Consider the following 19351-nt stretch of genomic DNA (forward strand, 5'->3'; position numbering starts at 1 on the left):
AATTAAAAAAAAAATAAATCCTCGCGGCTTCGACGTTTTTTCAGTGCCAAAATATTTATTTTACCATGCAATCCACGAAGCTGTACAATTTTTGCAAAAAAAAAACACCTTAAATACATCAACCAACAACAAGGATTTTCATATTTATGTTTGCTTTATAACATAAATCGATTTACGAGCTAGTTATAGTTGTTTATAAATTCATACGAAGTATAGACATGGTATGTGACCTCAATAGAATTGAAACTAATATTTAAATATGAATGTTTCCTACGAACTACAATTCTTTTGTTATAAAAAAAAATCGTTCCTGCGACTTTGAACAATTACCAAGCGGATTCTAAAAAAATGTGTGGAATGTGGTCAGTGGTAAAACCCCACTGAACATCCGTAAAATGAAATTCTTTCGTAATTTATTCTGGAAGTATGGGTATTCCATATATAATTCACTATAAATGTTTGATGACACTAGACCCCGCGTATGGAATTCCGCGTATAATGGAATTCTTAGCATTTTTTGTCAGTTTTTTTTTTGGTTTAGGGGCCGTTCATAAATTACGTAACGCAAAAATCAACATTTTTCAGACCCCCCCCCCCCGGGTCTGTAACGCTAAAAGGGTCAAGTTTGACCCAATTTTGTTAGAACCGTAACGCTTGCCTCATACCCCCCCCTCCCCCCTCTAGCGTTACGTAATTTATGAACGGCCCCTTACGGGTTAACCATGCTTAAACATTTGTCTTGTTGAATAAATAAAATATAAAAATTCAACACTCTGCTAGGACTTTTATCAACGATTAGGGGGACTAATAAATTTCACATGTAATTGAATTGTCAAAAATGTTATAATTTATTATATTTTCGAAATGTGTGTACAACAACCCACGAATGAAATGAATTTTGATATGTAACTACAGGCATTCATTTCCATTATAATATATACAATATATACTTCCAATAAATGTTCTGTATGTGTGTGTACCTATATTGAGCATCTCGTTACCATTTTACTTTGCCTATGGTGTTAGCCGGAGTATATATTTAATCTATTTAACATGGTCTATCAGTAACATTTTGATGAATGTTTGTTGTTTATTTACACGGTTTATGATCGTATTTTGTTAGTAGACTTCAACAACATACATATAATGATTTTGGGCTATTTAATTGTAAACATGTGCAATGTTTCCACAGCCACATTAAAAAAGTGAGATGCATGGGTGGGTATATACATAAATGAATCTGTAACAAAAGACGTTTTTGTTTAACAACCTCTCAAAATCTCTGAATTTTTCAACTAGTCTAAACTTATCTAAACTTATCGTGATATGTATGGCTTGAATATGCTGAACGTATTTTTTTCTCATTCTATTTGAACAGTCAACACAAAAATAGCTACTTGTTGATAAGGTGAATAAACAGTATTTTCACTCCAGACTGTATGGCAGCCAGCGCACAAAAATAAGCCTCAAAACATTCTATAATATTTTTCGTAGATTAAATTTTATCTCGTGTATTCGATTCGTTTTTGTTATTATTTACTTACAATTTAGATGCCTTTTTTGTTGAAATTCTCGTTTGAAGAAAAACAAATTGATTTGATAATAGCAAAATACAGATACCGAGTAGCATGGCATAGCCAGATTCACTACTTGGTTTTTACACTTGTAAAATATTCAGAGACCGTGTCTGTTCTACAGCATCATAATATATGAGTATATGTTTGGAATTATATTTTAAGTGAGCAAAACAGTAACGAATTTTAAACGTTACGTTTTGGCTAGATAAGACGTGCCCATGAACATTACCGCACTCTCTTAATACATACGTTGTGAAAACATTTGTTTACTGAGTAATTATTAAAAATATTAAAAATAAACAAGATCTCAAACTATTAAATCATCTCGGAGGTCATCGAACTGCGGCTGAGTGCATATCAAATGCAAAAAGGGTCTTGTTAGCTTCTTTAAACGTTTAAAGCTATTGATTATCCACAGTCATAAACAATATGATTTTTATTCTCTTCTGCGTTATTTTCCTTCAACCTCTTATCCGCGTGTATACGCTAACTGCATTAGATTTCCACAGATGAATAAATTTACCCTAATAGGTTTTGTATGGCTATCGGTATTTATGCATTTGTAATGAAATGCACAAAAAACCAACCGTCACTTTGAATGATCATCTCTTTAGAGCAAAAGCAGTTGCAATTTTCATGCAAAAATCTTTGAAAAATTTTAAAAATTTATTTGCAACAAATAAATGTTTATTTGTCACAAAAATGTAATTATCCCAGGCCCGTAGCTACGGGGGGGCTAGTGGGGGCTAAGCCCCCACTGGAATTTCCAAAAAACCGGTTTTTTTAAATTTTCCCCATACTAAAAGTTTTTTACCATCGTTGAGCCCCCTTTGGGATGTCTGAGAAATGGTTTCTAGCTACGGGCCTGAATTATCCGTTCAAGCTAAAATCAGCAGCTTTTCTTCTTCGCACATATATCCGCACAATGCAGCACTAGATTTTATTTATGTCAAGTGTTTCCTTAAAAGTCCCTGATCGGTCAGTGACCTAAATGCAACATAGAGTGAGTCACCCTTCAACGAGAGAAATGTTATATTAAACTGTTCCGAAGCAGTTTTGTGATTCAAAGAAATTAAACCACAACAACACTTGCAAAGTTATGAACCTATCTAAGGGTTTGAGCTATTATGTTCTATATTTGCATATTCAAATAATTTCACGGTTCAATGATTGATTATACAACACCATACCGCAGGTAATACATAAATATATATAGCATGATGTGAAGTATAATTTATGTATTAATGTGTAGCGTTTATAACGATTCATGTAACATAACATTTACACTCACGTATTAGATGCATATACATGGATGTAACAACATTCTAAGATATGTTTAAGAATTTTCATAATATCCTTTAGTGTATAGAAACATGAATTCATAACAATTTCGTAATAATTTATGCGACGTAACGGTTGCTACAAGAAAACGAGCCATCAGAACAGTCGGAGCGTTTGCTGCGACTGAGCCCCGTACAAACCCGTACAAACCCGTATATCTATTGCGTATGTGACCCTAGTGCGTCTGTCACCCTACTTTGACCGTAATGTGTACACCTTAAAAATTGCGCATAGCGCAATTACGAAGCCCCGTACGACGTTCCTTTCAAATGAAACAAAAATTTCAAATCGCCCTAAAATTTTAATTTTTTGTGTATAAATACACATAGGGCCTAGTATCGGCCTGTCCGAGGACCCACATTTTATTTTTTTTTCAACTACATTCTATTCGGCCTTTGATTACCTTCCAAATGAAACCAAAATTACGAAAAACGGATGAAATTTGCTCGAGTTATATGTAAAATACACATAGGGCCCTAGTAGCGGCTTAGTCCAAGGACCCAATTTTTTTTTCAACAACTTTCTATTCGGCCTTCGATTACCTTCCAAATGAAACAAAAATTACGAAAAACGAATGAAATTTACTGGAATTCTATGTAAAATACACATAGGGCGCTAGTGGTGGCCTTAGTCCAAGGCCCCAATTTTTTTTTTTTTTTCAACAACATTCTATTCGGCCTTTGATTACCTTCCAAATGAAACAAAAATTACGAAAAACGAATGAAATTTACTCGAGTTCTATGTAAAATACACATAGGGCCCTAGTAGTGGCCTTAGTCCAAGGACCCAAATTTAATTTTTTTTCAACAACATTCTATTCGGCCTTTGATTACCTTCCAAATGTAACAAAAATTACGAAAAATGGATGAAATTTACTAGAGTTCTATGAAAAATACACATAGGGCCCTAGTAGCATTTCACTTCTAAGGCCCTAACTCACGGTCCACTCACCCGATTTTAAAAAACGTTTTTTTCCTGGATTGGTATTGACAATACCTATCATTTGTCGTGTCATTTACATTTCCATCGTTTATTTTGCCATAAATATCACCAAAAGACCTTAAATCACTTAGGTGGCCCTAACTCACGAAAGACCGACCCGAATATGCCCATCTTCGAACTTAGCCTCACTATTTCGACTATCTTTCAGGGAAAAAAAAATTTTTGAAATCGGATTTGATTTACTCAAGATATCGACGTGACAGACGGACAGACGGACAGACGGACAGACAAAATTTTTATTGCGGATTCGTCATCTATGAACATAGGCAAACACTTTGCCCTTACCGTCTGCTTCGAATTCCATCAATTACACACGGCATCGTAATCCTATAAGCCCCTTTGTACTTCGTACGGGGCTAAAAATTGACGTTGGTTTAACCTTAAAACAATCAAGGTAAAGGTGTTGTTACATGGAATAAAACTCTTCCATTTTATGCGTGCACTTATCTAATCAGTTTCAAGCAAGATTTTCGAACATAATTTGTGACACACAATTATTTTTCTCTTGTTCCAGATTTAATTTCTTTACGTGCAAAATCGTGCTTCATACTTTGCCTATCATATTCGTTAAGGATTTCGCATTTTGCATCTTGTCTTCGTTTAATGTTAGATTTTATGGATGTGACTAGCACTGGTACGCGGCCTTCGGCCGCGTCGTGTTTGTTGGTTGGTTTTTGAGACCGTTCTAACAGCCTTTTACAGCCAATAACAAGTTCAGTCTGGACCACCGGCTTTACGTGACGTCCGAACCACGCCTCGAAGTATGTAATTACTGTCTGAGAAAAGTTAGGTGCGAAATTGATATCTCGCCTTAATGTAGGCTAGACATATGTACACAAATTCATCGTATTTGGGTTACGTCATACGATTCATTCAGTGTGTACATCGTTGCAGCCACCAAACACACCGCAACTACCCAAATTATGAAGCTTGAGTGAACTAAGGACGTTACCAATGCGATATAATCGCTAGAAAAATTCCATGCGGAATTTGTCTGTCACGGGAATCGAACCCGGATCATTTTGGTGGAAGGCTAGTACGTAACCACTGAGCCATCCCGTCATGTTGTGCTAGATAGCCGTACAACATACAAATTGAACAGCCGGGTCGCACTGGGCCCAGGAGTTTTAACCAAACAATTATTTGTCTTTTTTTAATTAAAAATAGTTGTTCTCTACATTACTACACAGAAACGTGCACTGAGGCCACTGCTTGGCCCATTTTGTGCAATATTTGTTAGATTAGATATGTGCTTCTCAATGGAACTTTTCCCTAACTAATATGCGAAAAGCTTCTGGCGAACCACAATAAATGGATTACCTATTAAAAAAGGTTTCTATGGACTTTGGGAAGTAGTAGAACCGATCTCACAATCAACTCGAGAGAGTATTATTAGTAGAATATGGTCCATAGCATCACGTGTGGCTAATGAAAAATCCCGGAAAACGAGATTGATAATTTTTTCCAACTTTTTGCTATTTTGCCTCTATTTTACTCCCAAATTTCTGAGACCTTGCCCATGAAACAGTAACATTTTAACCATTACTCTGCCTTCTCTGATCTAGTGTACCGAACTTCATAAACTGTTTAGTTTCAGATTCGTGTAGGGGGAGCGGTTTTCAAGTCGACATCGATAGCCTAACACACTGTTCCATCAGGAGGCGCGCCGACTCTGAGCTTCTGCTAGCTGATTCATCTGAGACAGATTTGAAAAACCGAAAGAAGCCGATTATGAAGAATGGCATCTGAGACGAGGGGTAAACAACAATGGAAAATCTTGTCACACCGTTTGGCCATTCTCCCACTATTCGCCTATTATTTCCCCATTATTCGCCTTCATTCGCTCATTTTTCGTCATTATTCGTTCATTATTCGCTTAACACTGTCCCACCATTCGCTCGTGTTGTTTCCCCCGCGGTCTGAGAACTGATCGGCTGATCTGTAGAAGGTCTATTTTAAAAAACGGTCGCGGAGAGCTGACCAACTAAATTCTAGGAGGGCGATTTTCAAAAGGGCCTTGCTGGGCTGACTGGCTGATCTGTCGTAGATCGATTTTGAAAAACGGCCTCAGAGAGCTGTCCCGCTGGCTTCTAGGAGGCCGATTTAAAAAAAATGCCGTCGGAGGTCTGATCGGCTGAATCGTTGGAGGCCGAGTTTGAAAATCTACCTCGGAGGACTGACCGGATGATCAGTCGGAGGCCGATTTCTAAAAATGGCCTCGGACGGCTGATCGGCTGACCCCTAAAAGGCCACATTGTGCCCCGAGGTGTATACACTCATTTGATGTACAGAAACGCACTGACAGTTAATTACTCTGGTAACCAGAGTCATTTCAAACGAAAAGTGAATAAAAAGTAATCGCAATGACATAGTAAGTATAGACCGGCCTTCACACAAATTTTACTGAAGCAAAAAAGTAAACTGAACAAAACATTCATAATATAAAGTTTCACTAACATATTCATCTTTAAGGAGGGCCAGTCTATACTTACTATGTCATTGATGAATCCCGAGGGATTCTTCTGAAAAACAGAAGACCGAAATCGGACGCATTTTCTATTGGAATTTTTTATATGTGCCCAGTAAGGTATTCGACCCCAGAAGCCAAAACCACTTTCAAAAAAATTCTTCGAAGTTTGTGTGGCTAGTGTGAGGCGATCAGAAGCCGAAAACATGCACTTTTCTTACAAAAATTTCTCCAGTTACACGATCCGTATAGGCTCGTGTGGGATGTCATTAGAAAGGCAATTGCATGTATTTCCGGGGCAAATAGGGTCTTATTGTGTTTAAAGTTCATCCACACTGAGATAAGCACAGTTGAAGTTTTCAACCGAAAAAAGACTGAAAACTTACACTTTTCTTTTAGAAGTTTCTCGAGGTACACGAAACCGACAGGGTCGTGTGGTGTGTCATTAGAAAGGTAATTGCATATACTTTCAGCGAAAGTAGAGCTTACGGAAGTTTGACAGCATCTACGATTCAATATAAGCACTTAAACACTTCAACTTCTCATAATTCGTCGTAGACGCTTCCAAACCCCAATAAGTTCTTTTTGCCCTGAAAGTGCATATAATTATCCCCTAATGACACCCCACACGACCATCTACGTTTCATGTATCTCGAGAAATGTCTGTAAGAAAAGTGTACGTTTTCAGTCTTTTTTTGGTTGAAAACTTCAACTGGGCATATCTCAGTGTGGATGAACTTTAAACCCAATAAGCCCCTATTTGCACCGGAAGTACATGCAATTACCTTTCTAATGACACCCCTCACGACCCAGTACGGCTCGTACAACTGGAGAAATTTTTGTAAGAAAAATGGAAGTTTTCGGTTTTTGATAACCTCACACTAGCCACAAAAGCTTCGAAGAATTTTTTTGAAAGTGGTTCTGGCTTCTGGGGTCGAATACCTTACTGGGTACATATAAAAATTCCAATAGAAAATGCGTCCGATTTCGGTCTTCTGTTTTTTAGAAGAATCCCTCCCCATCAGTTCTGCTGTTGTTAGAACTTAAAAAAAATCGAGGAAGTTGAGGTTTGTGAATCCACCGTAAAAAATATACGACCTTTCGTGAGGAGATACGGTGGCAAGGCATCCTTAATGCGACACAATCAACTCTTTGAAGTATCATATCATTTTCAAAAATCATTTAAAGCAACACAACCTAAATATAATCCTCAAAAAAGAAATGTTTTTTTGATAAGACGACTACACTCACATAGAGCCATTAATTCAGTTCAGTGTGACATCAACCGGAATGATATACTAAAATATAAGAAGTGCGTTATATTCCGATATGCATACTAAGACCATGTGCACATGTTCTAACATGTTCTCGGTTTTGATTATGGTATTATGGTACACGGCGTTTTTGTTGTACTTGCACACTTTGTGCACGATTATTTGACTCCTTTTTACTAGTGAAACTGTCAGCCAACATTAAATTAAAACAATATACCCATGGTGTGGCTCTCTGCATCATTACAACCTGACCATCTGGTTTCAGTTTTACTCTTATTATGTTTACGAGTTATTTGTTTTCGTTGTACATTTTCATGCTGCGCTGCTGGTTTATATGCATCGTGAACTGAGAATATATATATCTCGTCGAAACGACTCATAGTTAGTTCTATTTAGTTACGAACTAGAAGTAGCATGGATCTATAAAAGAAAATTGATCTGCGAATTCATCATCGAAAATCGGTTTAGTTCATATTGTATTAAGGTTAAATCAATTACGATTACATTGCGGATTGGCTTGTGCTACCTGACTTTATATGATTTGTTTTCATGAATTTATTTTCGAGTTAATAGATTTTGCTCTATAATATATACTCTGCTATATTGTTAAAGAAAAATAGAGGAAACAATGGAACATGTTATATGGTCAGTTTCGAATAAATGACTAGTATGACTAGTGCAACAAAATGTAAACATGAGTTTTGGTATTACACTTTCGGTTATAATACACCAAAGTAGCATAGCAAATTTCGTTATTAAATTAGAAGATTGGATGCATACACAGTAAATTGTAAATATAGACAACCAATTTTAGACGTAGGTAACGATTAGATTACGGCCATTTTACATTTTGTTTTAAAATGTATATAAAACCTTGTGGTGCATGTGATACTTGATCATAATTGAAACATAAATAATAATTGCATGCACCTAAAAAAATCTGGTCCAGCATAGCTGTAGTCTTTGTACGAATGTACTGTACAAATTCGCGACAAGTACATTATGTTAACGTAGCAGTAATATTTACAGCACAGCTGTATAAATGTACAGTTAAGCGAACGTTGATTCCCTGATCCAAAATTAAAAATTGTACAGAAAATATAGTCAAAATCCACCATTTTTCATTGTTATATTATTTAGTACGTTAAATTATATTAACTAAATTAACTAAATTGAAAAAAAAAAAAAAAAAATGGCGCTAACTGCGGCTAGAACCCATAACCTCCGACACTCTAGTCCACCACCTTACTCATGCGCCAACTCAGAACTTGTGTTTGGTAAACGATATGTCAAAGAGATCTTATAATATCGTACGTCTCCATGGTACTGTTTTTCTGAACATTAATGTTCAGCTGAGCAGTATTGTGAAATTGAACTTCAAAAGTTCTCATATTCTTATACTGCTGTGCTGTAATGTAAAATGTCAAAATATCGAAAATAATTGAGAAATACTAGAAATTTTTTTTATTTTTTTTAGTAGATTTCGTTAAAATTAATCCTAAATTTGTACCTGTACATGACACAAATTCCACCAATGGAGTGGCTTCTATTCTTAACAAAAATTACCCTACTCTATTTATCCAGAACCATGGAAACTTTGTTTTTTTTCTTTCGAAAAATGTGTTTTTTCAATTAGTAGTTTTCATTTATTGAAACTGATTGTCCGAACTTAGTCCAAACTAGGCATGTCCTGAAAGTACTTGACTTCAGCTTTCCAACGAGCGCACATTTAGCAGCCGTAAAATGAGTCCGAAAAACATCCTTTTTCGACCTTCTAAGGTCAGCCACTATCAACCAAAAGTGACTAGAGACTATCTGAAGCCTGCTTTGAGATCTAAGGGCAACATTTAAAACCATGTATATATCAATCATAGACGAAATGGGTCCGATTTGGATAGGTGGATTTTCAAAAGAATTCCTCACAACAACTTTTAAAGCCTTTTAACCTCTTGAGAAAACGGATTGTATTAAGTTGTTGATATCCAAAATAGAATTTATCGTCATTTACAATTATTTTATTGATCAACAAGAAAACAGGACTTTCGTCGGCTTAATTTTCGACGTATTTAGTGGTGCACACAAATCACTGAGCGAGAAGTACCACTAAAATAATTTATTATCGCCCATAAGACTATAACCTCAATATTACTAAGAATGAAAATGTCAGTAGTAACACAAAAAAATACTTAGGTTATGTTTATATATAGATCATCTTCATAGCCGATTGAAATGTCATCCACGTCAAGAAATGCCATCCCAACGCACTGCTCCTAGCATGAACATAAGAAATATTTGGAGGCTAATGAAGTCACAGTAGGCACTGCGTTTCTTTCGTAAAGATAAATATAGATGACTTGTTTTCGTTGTATGAGTTAAAACACACAATACAATCAATCTTAAGCGGTAGCTGTCATCACAAAAGCCTCCAAATTGGATATTTGTCAAAGTAGTGTTCATGCTAGGAGCAGTGCGTTGGCCATCCACGTTAAAAAAATTTCATACACATGAATGAATGAACGAAACATTTAACGAAACTTAAGTGAGGTTACGTTTGAATAATAGTCGGTTCGTGCTTGGATCATTTTGTTCGGCGAAACCGTTGCAAATCTATAATTTGTTTACGAAAATAGTTATTTATGTATAACTCGGTGCGTTAATAAAACGTCAGTTGCACATAATCCGTCTTATTTACATAAAATCTGGTTTCTACATTTAGCGTACTTTAATAGAAATTTTACCGACCCTGAAAATAGTTAGTCATAAATTTTTTTGATGTGATTTCATCAAAGATTCCATCGCATAAGGAATATGAAATGCTTTAAATTAATATCCGGAAGGATAAAAGATGCGAGTAGAGGCATCAGAAAATCTGCTATCTACAACGACAGCTTTTACCGTCAATTACACTAAAAAAAATCTTTCATTATTCCAGTTCATTTATTCACCGCTGAATTTATGAATTACGAATAAATCTAGAATTGTGTTGAAATGTCATGCAGTTTTTAGTCTTGATATTATGGAAGTTTCCACGACCTACATTCAATTTGAATTATTCAAACTGTCATTCGTTCAGCTACCACGACTTACATTCAAACTGTCATTCGTTCAGCTATATTGTACATTTTACATCTCAATAGTACTTTGGATCTGTCACAAATCATGTACTGCTCTGCTGTACAAATTCGCGACAAGTACATTTGGTAGCTTAACAGTGCAGTAGTACATCTTAGCTGTACATAGTACTGTCATTCCGTTCAACATTCAACAATTACGTAGAATATACAGATATGCTGAAAACTAATGTTCAGCTATGTTGTAAAATGAACAGCAGAGTTACCATACGCAAATATTTTTTTTATAGGTGTGTATACACATCTTCTTTTCTCATTTTTTTAAAATATTTTCCACGCTTTCGTTTTCTCTTAAGTCGAAAGGACGAATTACATCACTAGGGAAAAGAAGAGAATTGGTTTGGGAAATCACAGCATATTAAATCCATTAAAAAACTCGGGATAAAAATGAAAAGACGTCTTCGCCTCTGATCAACAAACGTCACACAAAAACTGGGCTTTTCAACTTTTTATCCCTTGTCATGTAAATAACTATCATTTAAATACGAAATGAAATACGAAGCCATAAGCCTCACTTCGTACCTTGAAAGGAAAGTAGACATTTTGCTACACGCATGGAAATTAATTTCTTGTTTCTTCGGCTTTTGTGAATTTTGCATCTGTTTTTATATGGAGAAACAAAAAAAAACACAGAAAAAGTGTTAGTTTTCAAAATTCCACGCGTGTAGAATGAAATTGTTTCTTTTCTAGATATGTCCCCTAGCATGACTCCAATCACAAATATTCTGGAATCGTGGAAAGACAAGGAATGAATTGATCAAGTATGAAATGATATCATGTAATTGGGCAAATCTTATAAATCTTACTGGGTGCGGTCGATAAATTTCCATCGAATCTTCGCCATTGACAATATTTTGTCAACTGAAGAAAAAATAGCGAAAATTAAATGAAAATTAGAGTTATCATTTGAAAACGGGTAGTGTGTTATCAACAGATACTGCCTCCAAAAACTACCACATCTAAATGATTTTTTCAGATTATCTTCGTTTCACAAGTAAATAAATGAGCAAATGAGTGAGCTGCATAAATTCTACACTCTCATCCAAATGCTCAATATTCAATTTTTATTGTAATCCATGAATACTAAAAACTAATTTATTCTAATAAAGTTCTTACCATTATTACATTCAACAATCGAAACTGATTTATTGACGCAAGACAACTATTAATATGGAACTTTAAATGATTGAATTGCATGCACAATGTTAAATGAATGGATATTCAGCTGAAAAAAGATCTAACTGGATAGTCAGTTTTGCAAACAAATATTTTTTATGAGCGACACGATATCATTTATGAGACGTAGTATACAATTTGTGTAAATAATTATTACAAATATAAAAATAAACTTCAGTAAAGAGCCATAAAAATGAAATAATATTGTACGCGGTATGTATATATAGAAAAATGTACATATATCGCTTACGAGTACTACACATGGTTATAAAAGGTTGTTACCCTTATAACAGTACTATAACAGAATAGAGCACGTCCACCTCATACGGAAAGCAATAGAGTCAGCATATATAGTGGCTGTAGCAACATGTTGAACGTATAATATTTTTGTTATATTCCAGTGTAGGTTTCGAATGAGTTGGAACCTTTTTTTAATTTTCGTAAAAGATTGTATATGCCATATATATATACATTATACATGAACTACAATTTCGTCACATTAAATCAATTTGACTTGATTGAATGGCAAAACTTTCAGTTCATATACATGTAACTACAGCCGACGACTCGCTCAACAAAATAAAATTGTTCGATGTCGCTTCCATTTAGGTATATAAGACGGAAGATTTGAGACGTGTAGTGAAAAATATGTGAAAACTATATACACGTTCGTACGCGGTTTTATCATGTGTTGGAATTGTTTATAAACAAAACGTAATTGTTTGGAAGAAGCTGATCGAGAAAAGATATCGAATTAAAAGAAGCATTAGCGTTTTTATATTTTCGATGTGTTAGCTATGAAGGAAACCACTTTTCGGATGAACGTTTATTCGTATAAAAAGTCAGAACATTGATTGTAGTTGTACAATTCACTTAATTTTCTAATGTGCTGCAATGTTCAATACTGACCAACTCAAATTCAATTTTCATAATTTCATTGGATCAATTCAACCGAAATAATAAAATGTTCCCAATTTTCGTAGATTTTTATTTGATTCAAATGAATCATACATGCCGCTATGAGTAAATACTCTTGACATTTGCCTCATCGTTATTCTGATGATGATAAATAATATAGCTAAAATTACATAGCCACAGGCCTATTTATACATCAAATTAACTGACAATATTAGTTATATACATGTTGCAGCGATAAAAACGATAAACAAATCATGAGGCGTCTCTTCTTAAACTTCTTTAACCTATACACGAAGCGTCTGTATTTATATATATACAAAACAACATTTCCCCTCAACTTATCGTTTGTTTTATATACCAACAGAAAACTCGGTTCCTCATTTTCTACTTTTCTTCTCTCACCGAGAGATCCACTCTCGCTCACACACTGCACGAAATGTACGCGCACGAAACATATATGTATACACAGTCGTATATATAACGTTTTACCTAACAAAATGCAACAATTTCATTAGGTTGTGTGCAGTTCCTTATATGTATACGAATTTTGTTGCTCGGTGGATAAGGTTTTTGTTAGTCAGTCGGCTTCAAACAGCGAGTGAGACGATTTCTTTTGTTACGTTCTGATAATATTGTGTATATTTCACTACGCGTGATTTTGATTTTTCATATATAGTTAATGTGTTTAATGTGTACCATTGAAACACTTAGACACACATCTGGTGTTATTTTTAATTAAAATAAAAGACAAAAAACAGTAATAAATTGAAGACATTAAAAATAAATTGAGTGAAGTTTTTCCGGATAGTGAAGACTAACTAACGCGTTCCCTCAATTTTCTATCTTAAAAATATTCTAAAAAGAACTACCTTTCTTTTGTAAGCAAACAGACAAATCAAAATTTATTTTGCAAAATATTTATACGAAAAAAGACATCATTACAATGGCTGTGCCCTTTTATGTGCCCGATGAGGAACACGAAGTTGGTTCATCATCTCAACCCCAAAGTACTACCAAATCAGCAGCACCGACGCCACTACAGAGTCTGACCAATGAACACTTGGTGCAAATATTGTACGATACGTTGTCGATGTATTCTGCCAGTTTACTATTGCGTAAGTAAAAACTTTTAGATTTTCTTATTATTATTTTTTAAATCGTGTGAAAGTTACACGAGTATGTTATAAGAATGCGAGCACATGGTTCTAACATGTCTTACAACATCATGGAAATCTCTTTGCATCTTCATTAAATGAAACTATTGCACCGAGTGCGGAGAGGTCACTTACTCATTAGTATCTCGGTAAACTGTCTAATTTACGCGACTTTATTACACAATGTAGACCCATTACTGTGCTGCGCATATGTTGAAAATATCCAAGAAATTAGAATAGTCAGTGGCCCTCACGTAATCCCAAAATCTAACCATTCTTCCATATTATCTTTTCAGTAAACATCATCAGTCATGGAAAAAGACAAAGATGTCGATGTCATAGAAGTTCAATTCAACGATAAAAACGGCGATACTGAGATTGTTCTACTGTTTGAACCCATTCGCATTGTCCATCTACGGAAATTGGACTATCTCAACAACAATCCCAAAATGATAAAAAAGCCGGTATTAACCGTGCTAAAGTGTCTGGTAAATTCCGTTTTACGACACGATGACTTTCCGACAATCACAAAGAAGATTCGTAATGATGACAGCAACAAATGGGCCTCGTGCAAGCGTCTGGCCGCTGAGCAATCGCACAGTGTCCCGATTTTCGAGTAATTATGGCCTCTAGAAAGTACGCCTATATTCAGTATGTGATTCATAAAATGTTTCTAAATAAAATCGCTATTTTGACAACCAGGGTGTTTCAAATGAATTTATTCCCGTATGGGTAGGTCGACTCTAAGGATGTGGATGATAGCATGATACATCAAATAGAAGTGTATACGAGACCATACCACATGCTTTGTTAGGTGGTACTTGGTTTAAATTTTCTTCATTGTTTGGGTAAGTATAGCCATTTAAAAGGAATTTTGTACGCATTCTCTAGATTTTATACGGGGTAGGACCATATGGTACTATTAGACTGATATTCTGAATCAATCCACTGGTCCAAACCATTTTATCCAAACCATTATGTGAGATTCTTTTGAAAAACAGCCTACCGAAATCGGGGGCATTTTCCAGTGTCCTTTTTTATATGTGCCTAGAAAGGACTTCGAAAAAATTCTTCGAAGCTTTTGTGACTGGTGAAAGGTAATCAAAAACCGAAAACTTGCACTTTTCTTACCAAAATTTCTCCGGGTACTTGAGCCGTACAGGGTCGTGTGGGGTGTCATTAGAAAGGTAGTCACATGTACTATTAAGCCGAATTGGTTTTAAAATTAATCAACCCTGAAATATGTGCAGTTGAAGTTTTCAACCGAAAACTTGCACTTTTCTTATGTACCAATATTTCTCCAGTTACACGAGCCGTACATGGTGGTGTGGGGTATCATTTGGAAGGTAATTTTATGTGCTTTTGGGCCAAATAGGGTCTTATAGGGGTTTGAAAGCATCTACGATGAAATATGAGAAGTTGAAATGTTTAAGTGCCCATATTTCATCGCATATGCATCCCAACCCCATAAGACCCTATTTGGCCCGAAAGCACATAAAATGGTCGATGTCCTTTCTAGGTACCTATAAAAAGTTCCACTAGAAAACACGCCCGATTTCGGTAGGCTGTTTTTCAAACGAATCCCTCTATATGTAATAAGAAAGCATTACGAAATAAACATAAGAATTTGCAACGTAGCAAAAAAAAAACTAACTTTATAAAAGAACCCCAACGAGCTATTTACACACTTAAATAGTTGTACATTACAAAAGTGCATTTCATGACATATTATTATCCATTTAGAATTTTACACGCGTGACGTGATGCGTGCATATTAGGCACACATCATTTCCCAATATAAGGACGACAACCCGTTTTATACGATTGCAAACAAAAAAGTCACTCCTCCTGAAGATTTTAATTAGAAACTGCCTCTGGAGGAATGTATGAATATTTCACAACGATTCATTGATCATTAGAAATATCACTCGACACACATCAGCAAAGCAACATAAAAAGCTGAGTAAATGCAAAAGCATAAATGGGGAGATATCTAGTAACGGTTTAATGCATCATACGAATGCAATCCGAACGTTGAGATTATGCCCCATTTACCCACTGACATATTACACGGGATGATGTGGAGCTTTTGCGAAATGAATTTCTTTTTTTATATTGTGTAGTGACATACTGTGCTCTTACCATCTACCATCATCGTCATATATGTCAGAGTAAACCATTGAAAATGCGTTTGGAGATGAAGAAAAAAGGGTTGACGCATTGTTTGTAATTAAAACAATGAATGCGTGCGTATAATTTATCCGTTTGGGGCGCATAATCAACCTAGAGCACAAAGGAAAGTTCGTTGACCTAGCTCTGAGAGATTTGCACACATAAATGCCTTCATACTAAAGTTTCATGCGAAAGCCTCAAGAATGTCCTACACTTTTATAGCAAAAAATTCGAATGAAGGGTTAAAAGTATACTGTAAGGCATTCTATTCTTTTCACTAAAAGGGTGACAATGTACCGATACAAATATTCATTCAGAAGTGTGCTGTGTGTCGTACTAAACGTAAGCTGTGAATACTCGAATCAAGTTTCTAACTAAATTTCATTGAACTCTGGTAAAACTTTCGAAAGATTTTCTTTCTTTTGCGCAATGTCATTTCTCATCAAACAAGCACTAGCTTTCACTAAAACTCGATTTCTCTTACTTTGATGCAGAATGCAGATTCGAAGAATCAAAATATGATCCTGCGTTACGTCTCACATGCATTAAGTTAGTTGAACTTTACGAACGAACAAGTTCATGCGGGCGAGCCCCATGATATTTTCATTTTTCTTTTATTTTTCATTTAATCAATTGTAACTCGTGAGTGTTTCGCTATCGAAAAGGCAGTCATTTTAGTAATTTATTCGATTTTTTTAACATGAAACTTATGCCAATTATGAATTTTTATAGTTTAAAAAAAATCCCGAACATGAATATTATGTCTCTGTCATACAGGGTGCTCCAAATGAATGTTCACACTCCGTATTACTGTTTGTATCGCAAATTCGAGATTCTGAAAATTAAAGAAAAATGTCTGTAATGAAAGTATTGAGAATATTATCGTATCAAGCACTTACGACAAAGTCAATCCATTGACTCATCTGAGGAATTTTCTTCGTTGATCTGCGTCTGTCGATATAACGTTCTTGGTGCGGGAATTCCGGTTATGCTTGCCACCCCTTTGATTAGAATATTGCGCGCGGCAGATATGTCACGGTTCCATACGCACTTCAATTGTGTCGTCCTGTCGTTCGGGTCGAATGTATGTTTGTCATGAGACACATCATAGCAACAATTCTCGGCGATGTAGTGGATGTTGTCCGATTCCCGCTTAGCATCCTCCATAGAATACGCAGCCACATTGAAGAAAAGCCTGTTCGTAATGGCAAGACGATGAAGATGTTGGGCACGCGGAGACATTCTGGTGTTGATCGTTGTTGGGAGAGGAATAATGTTGTCGTTTGGTGTACAGTTCGAACACAATCGCATTCTGGCTCCTTTCCGTTCCCATCGTTTGTGCTGGATCGTTTCGTCGTCGCTTGTTTTGAAGCGTCTCTGGCATCTACCGCAAACTTGCGAGGTGTTATATTCATCCGCGTAGACAATATCACAACCGGTTCTCTTTCGCACAAACTTTACTAGTTGCCGAACGCCAGGACATCGTCTGTATTTCTTGATGGGCGCACTCGGATTAAATTCCGTTCCGCCAATCACCAACAACGATCGTTCGTGTGACCTGCTGGATGGCAACAGCTCATTGACAATACCATCCATTGCCTTTTGCGTATGCACGTACTTGTGGAACGCCAACTCAGTATATTTGTTTTGTGTGTACAGTGCGATGCAGCTGTTGAAATGTTTCAGGCGATGATCGATGAACAGCATGTAATTTGTTGCAGACATTGGCGATGCGATCGTTCCACCAAAATTAACTTCTCGATCATGGGCCATTTCCGTTTCCAGTTGCGATGTGTATCGTTTGGCCTTTCGATCCCGAATGTTTTGTTGACACATGTTGTGGAATTTTCTCGAAGTCAGGCGAAACAGCGTCTCTTCATTCGTTCTCATGTCCTTACTAACCGCAGCCAGATACAATTTGTATCCCGGATCGATACCGATGATCGTTTTGTACTGATTGTTGTTGAATCGCTGACCGAACTTTCTGTATTTGATTTTCTGCTTTTCCATCACCTTTTCGAATGTTTCCGGTTCCGGGGGCTGGTCGACGATAAATTGAAGGGACACCGCGACACCATTCGTTAGAAATTGATAGTCGAATTCTTTGTGCCGCTGCATTTTCTTAACAGCAGACCACTTGAAATAATTAAACCAATTCGGATTGAATGTTCCCGTCGGATCCACAGCATCTTCGAACTCTGCGTTCGTTAGGCATACACGCTTATTGGGTTGCTTCAGACTTGGTTTCGTTGGATGGATTTTGAGGTGCTGCAACATGAGCTTCAGTGTAGCCGAGTCGATCCGGATGTATTTCGTTTTGCTGTTGTGCAGTGGCACCACATGAAAATTGCGAACGTGAATGGGTTCGTCTGCTGCTCTACATGTTGCTTGGTACTGGTCGATGTCGCTTTGGATTCGTAAGTAGAGTGGAACCATGCGGAACCAATTGAAAGCGTTGTGCAATTTGTTCATGAAGCCGCGTTCATTCGAATTAGCTACCATAGCTACAATTTGCGGTGGCATGTACATCATCAAACGCTGTGTTAGATAGGGATTGCGCGGTACAGTCGATTTCCTTTTGAACATGAACGTGGCAGCATTCTTCAGCACTTTCATGTGTCTTGACGATGGCTTCACACCGTTCGCTTCGATGAACCACAATTTGAACAGCCGTACGATTCGTTTCTGAGCGTGTGTCTTCACATTGTTTTTGAAGTTCGTCTCGTACATGTGGCACAAGGAGTTGTAGGCGTTGTTCAAAACCGATGAACTCACTTCATCCACGTTGCGATTAGCCATAATTTGTAGGAATCCCGGCGATCTGATGTCGCGTAACACTGTGGACGATGATGTTGTTGCCGAAAAGAAGGCATTTTTGACATGTTGACTGGCATAACCATCGAATAAGGAAAAATCGTTGGCCGAACGGTGGATAAAATCGAGCATGATGAGCGATGCCAATTGACAGATTTTTGTTGCGCGCAAACACATGTCGCTTATCAGATTAGTGATGAGTTCTCCGTTTCTATCATTCTTCAGTATTGACTGTAGCTTGCATTTAACCACAGTTATTCGTTTTCCCACTCTGTCCTGTCTCTTTGTGAATCGTCCGCCCCGTTTTCGTTTCGTCGGTAACGGT

General features: G+C 36.5%; 1 protein-coding gene across 1 annotated transcript; it reads right to left on the reverse strand.

Annotated features, from left to right (window-relative positions):
- Positions 1-16983: 16983 nt before the first annotated feature.
- On the reverse strand, positions 16984-18943 carry LOC119077137. The gene is made up of 2 exons (XM_037184316.1): positions 17112-18943; positions 16984-17047 (listed from the first exon to the last, which is right to left on the reverse strand). Exon 1 carries the CDS (start codon positions 18940-18942, stop codon positions 17119-17121), a length of 1824 nt encoding a protein of 607 aa, XP_037040211.1. The 5' UTR covers position 18943; the 3' UTR covers positions 16984-17047; positions 17112-17118.
- Between the last annotated feature and the right edge of the window lie 408 nt (positions 18944-19351).

This window comes from Bradysia coprophila, unplaced genomic scaffold (genome assembly GCF_014529535.1).
Source record: "Bradysia coprophila strain Holo2 unplaced genomic scaffold, BU_Bcop_v1 contig_232, whole genome shotgun sequence".
Taxonomy (NCBI): Eukaryota; Metazoa; Arthropoda; class Insecta; order Diptera; family Sciaridae; genus Bradysia; species Bradysia coprophila.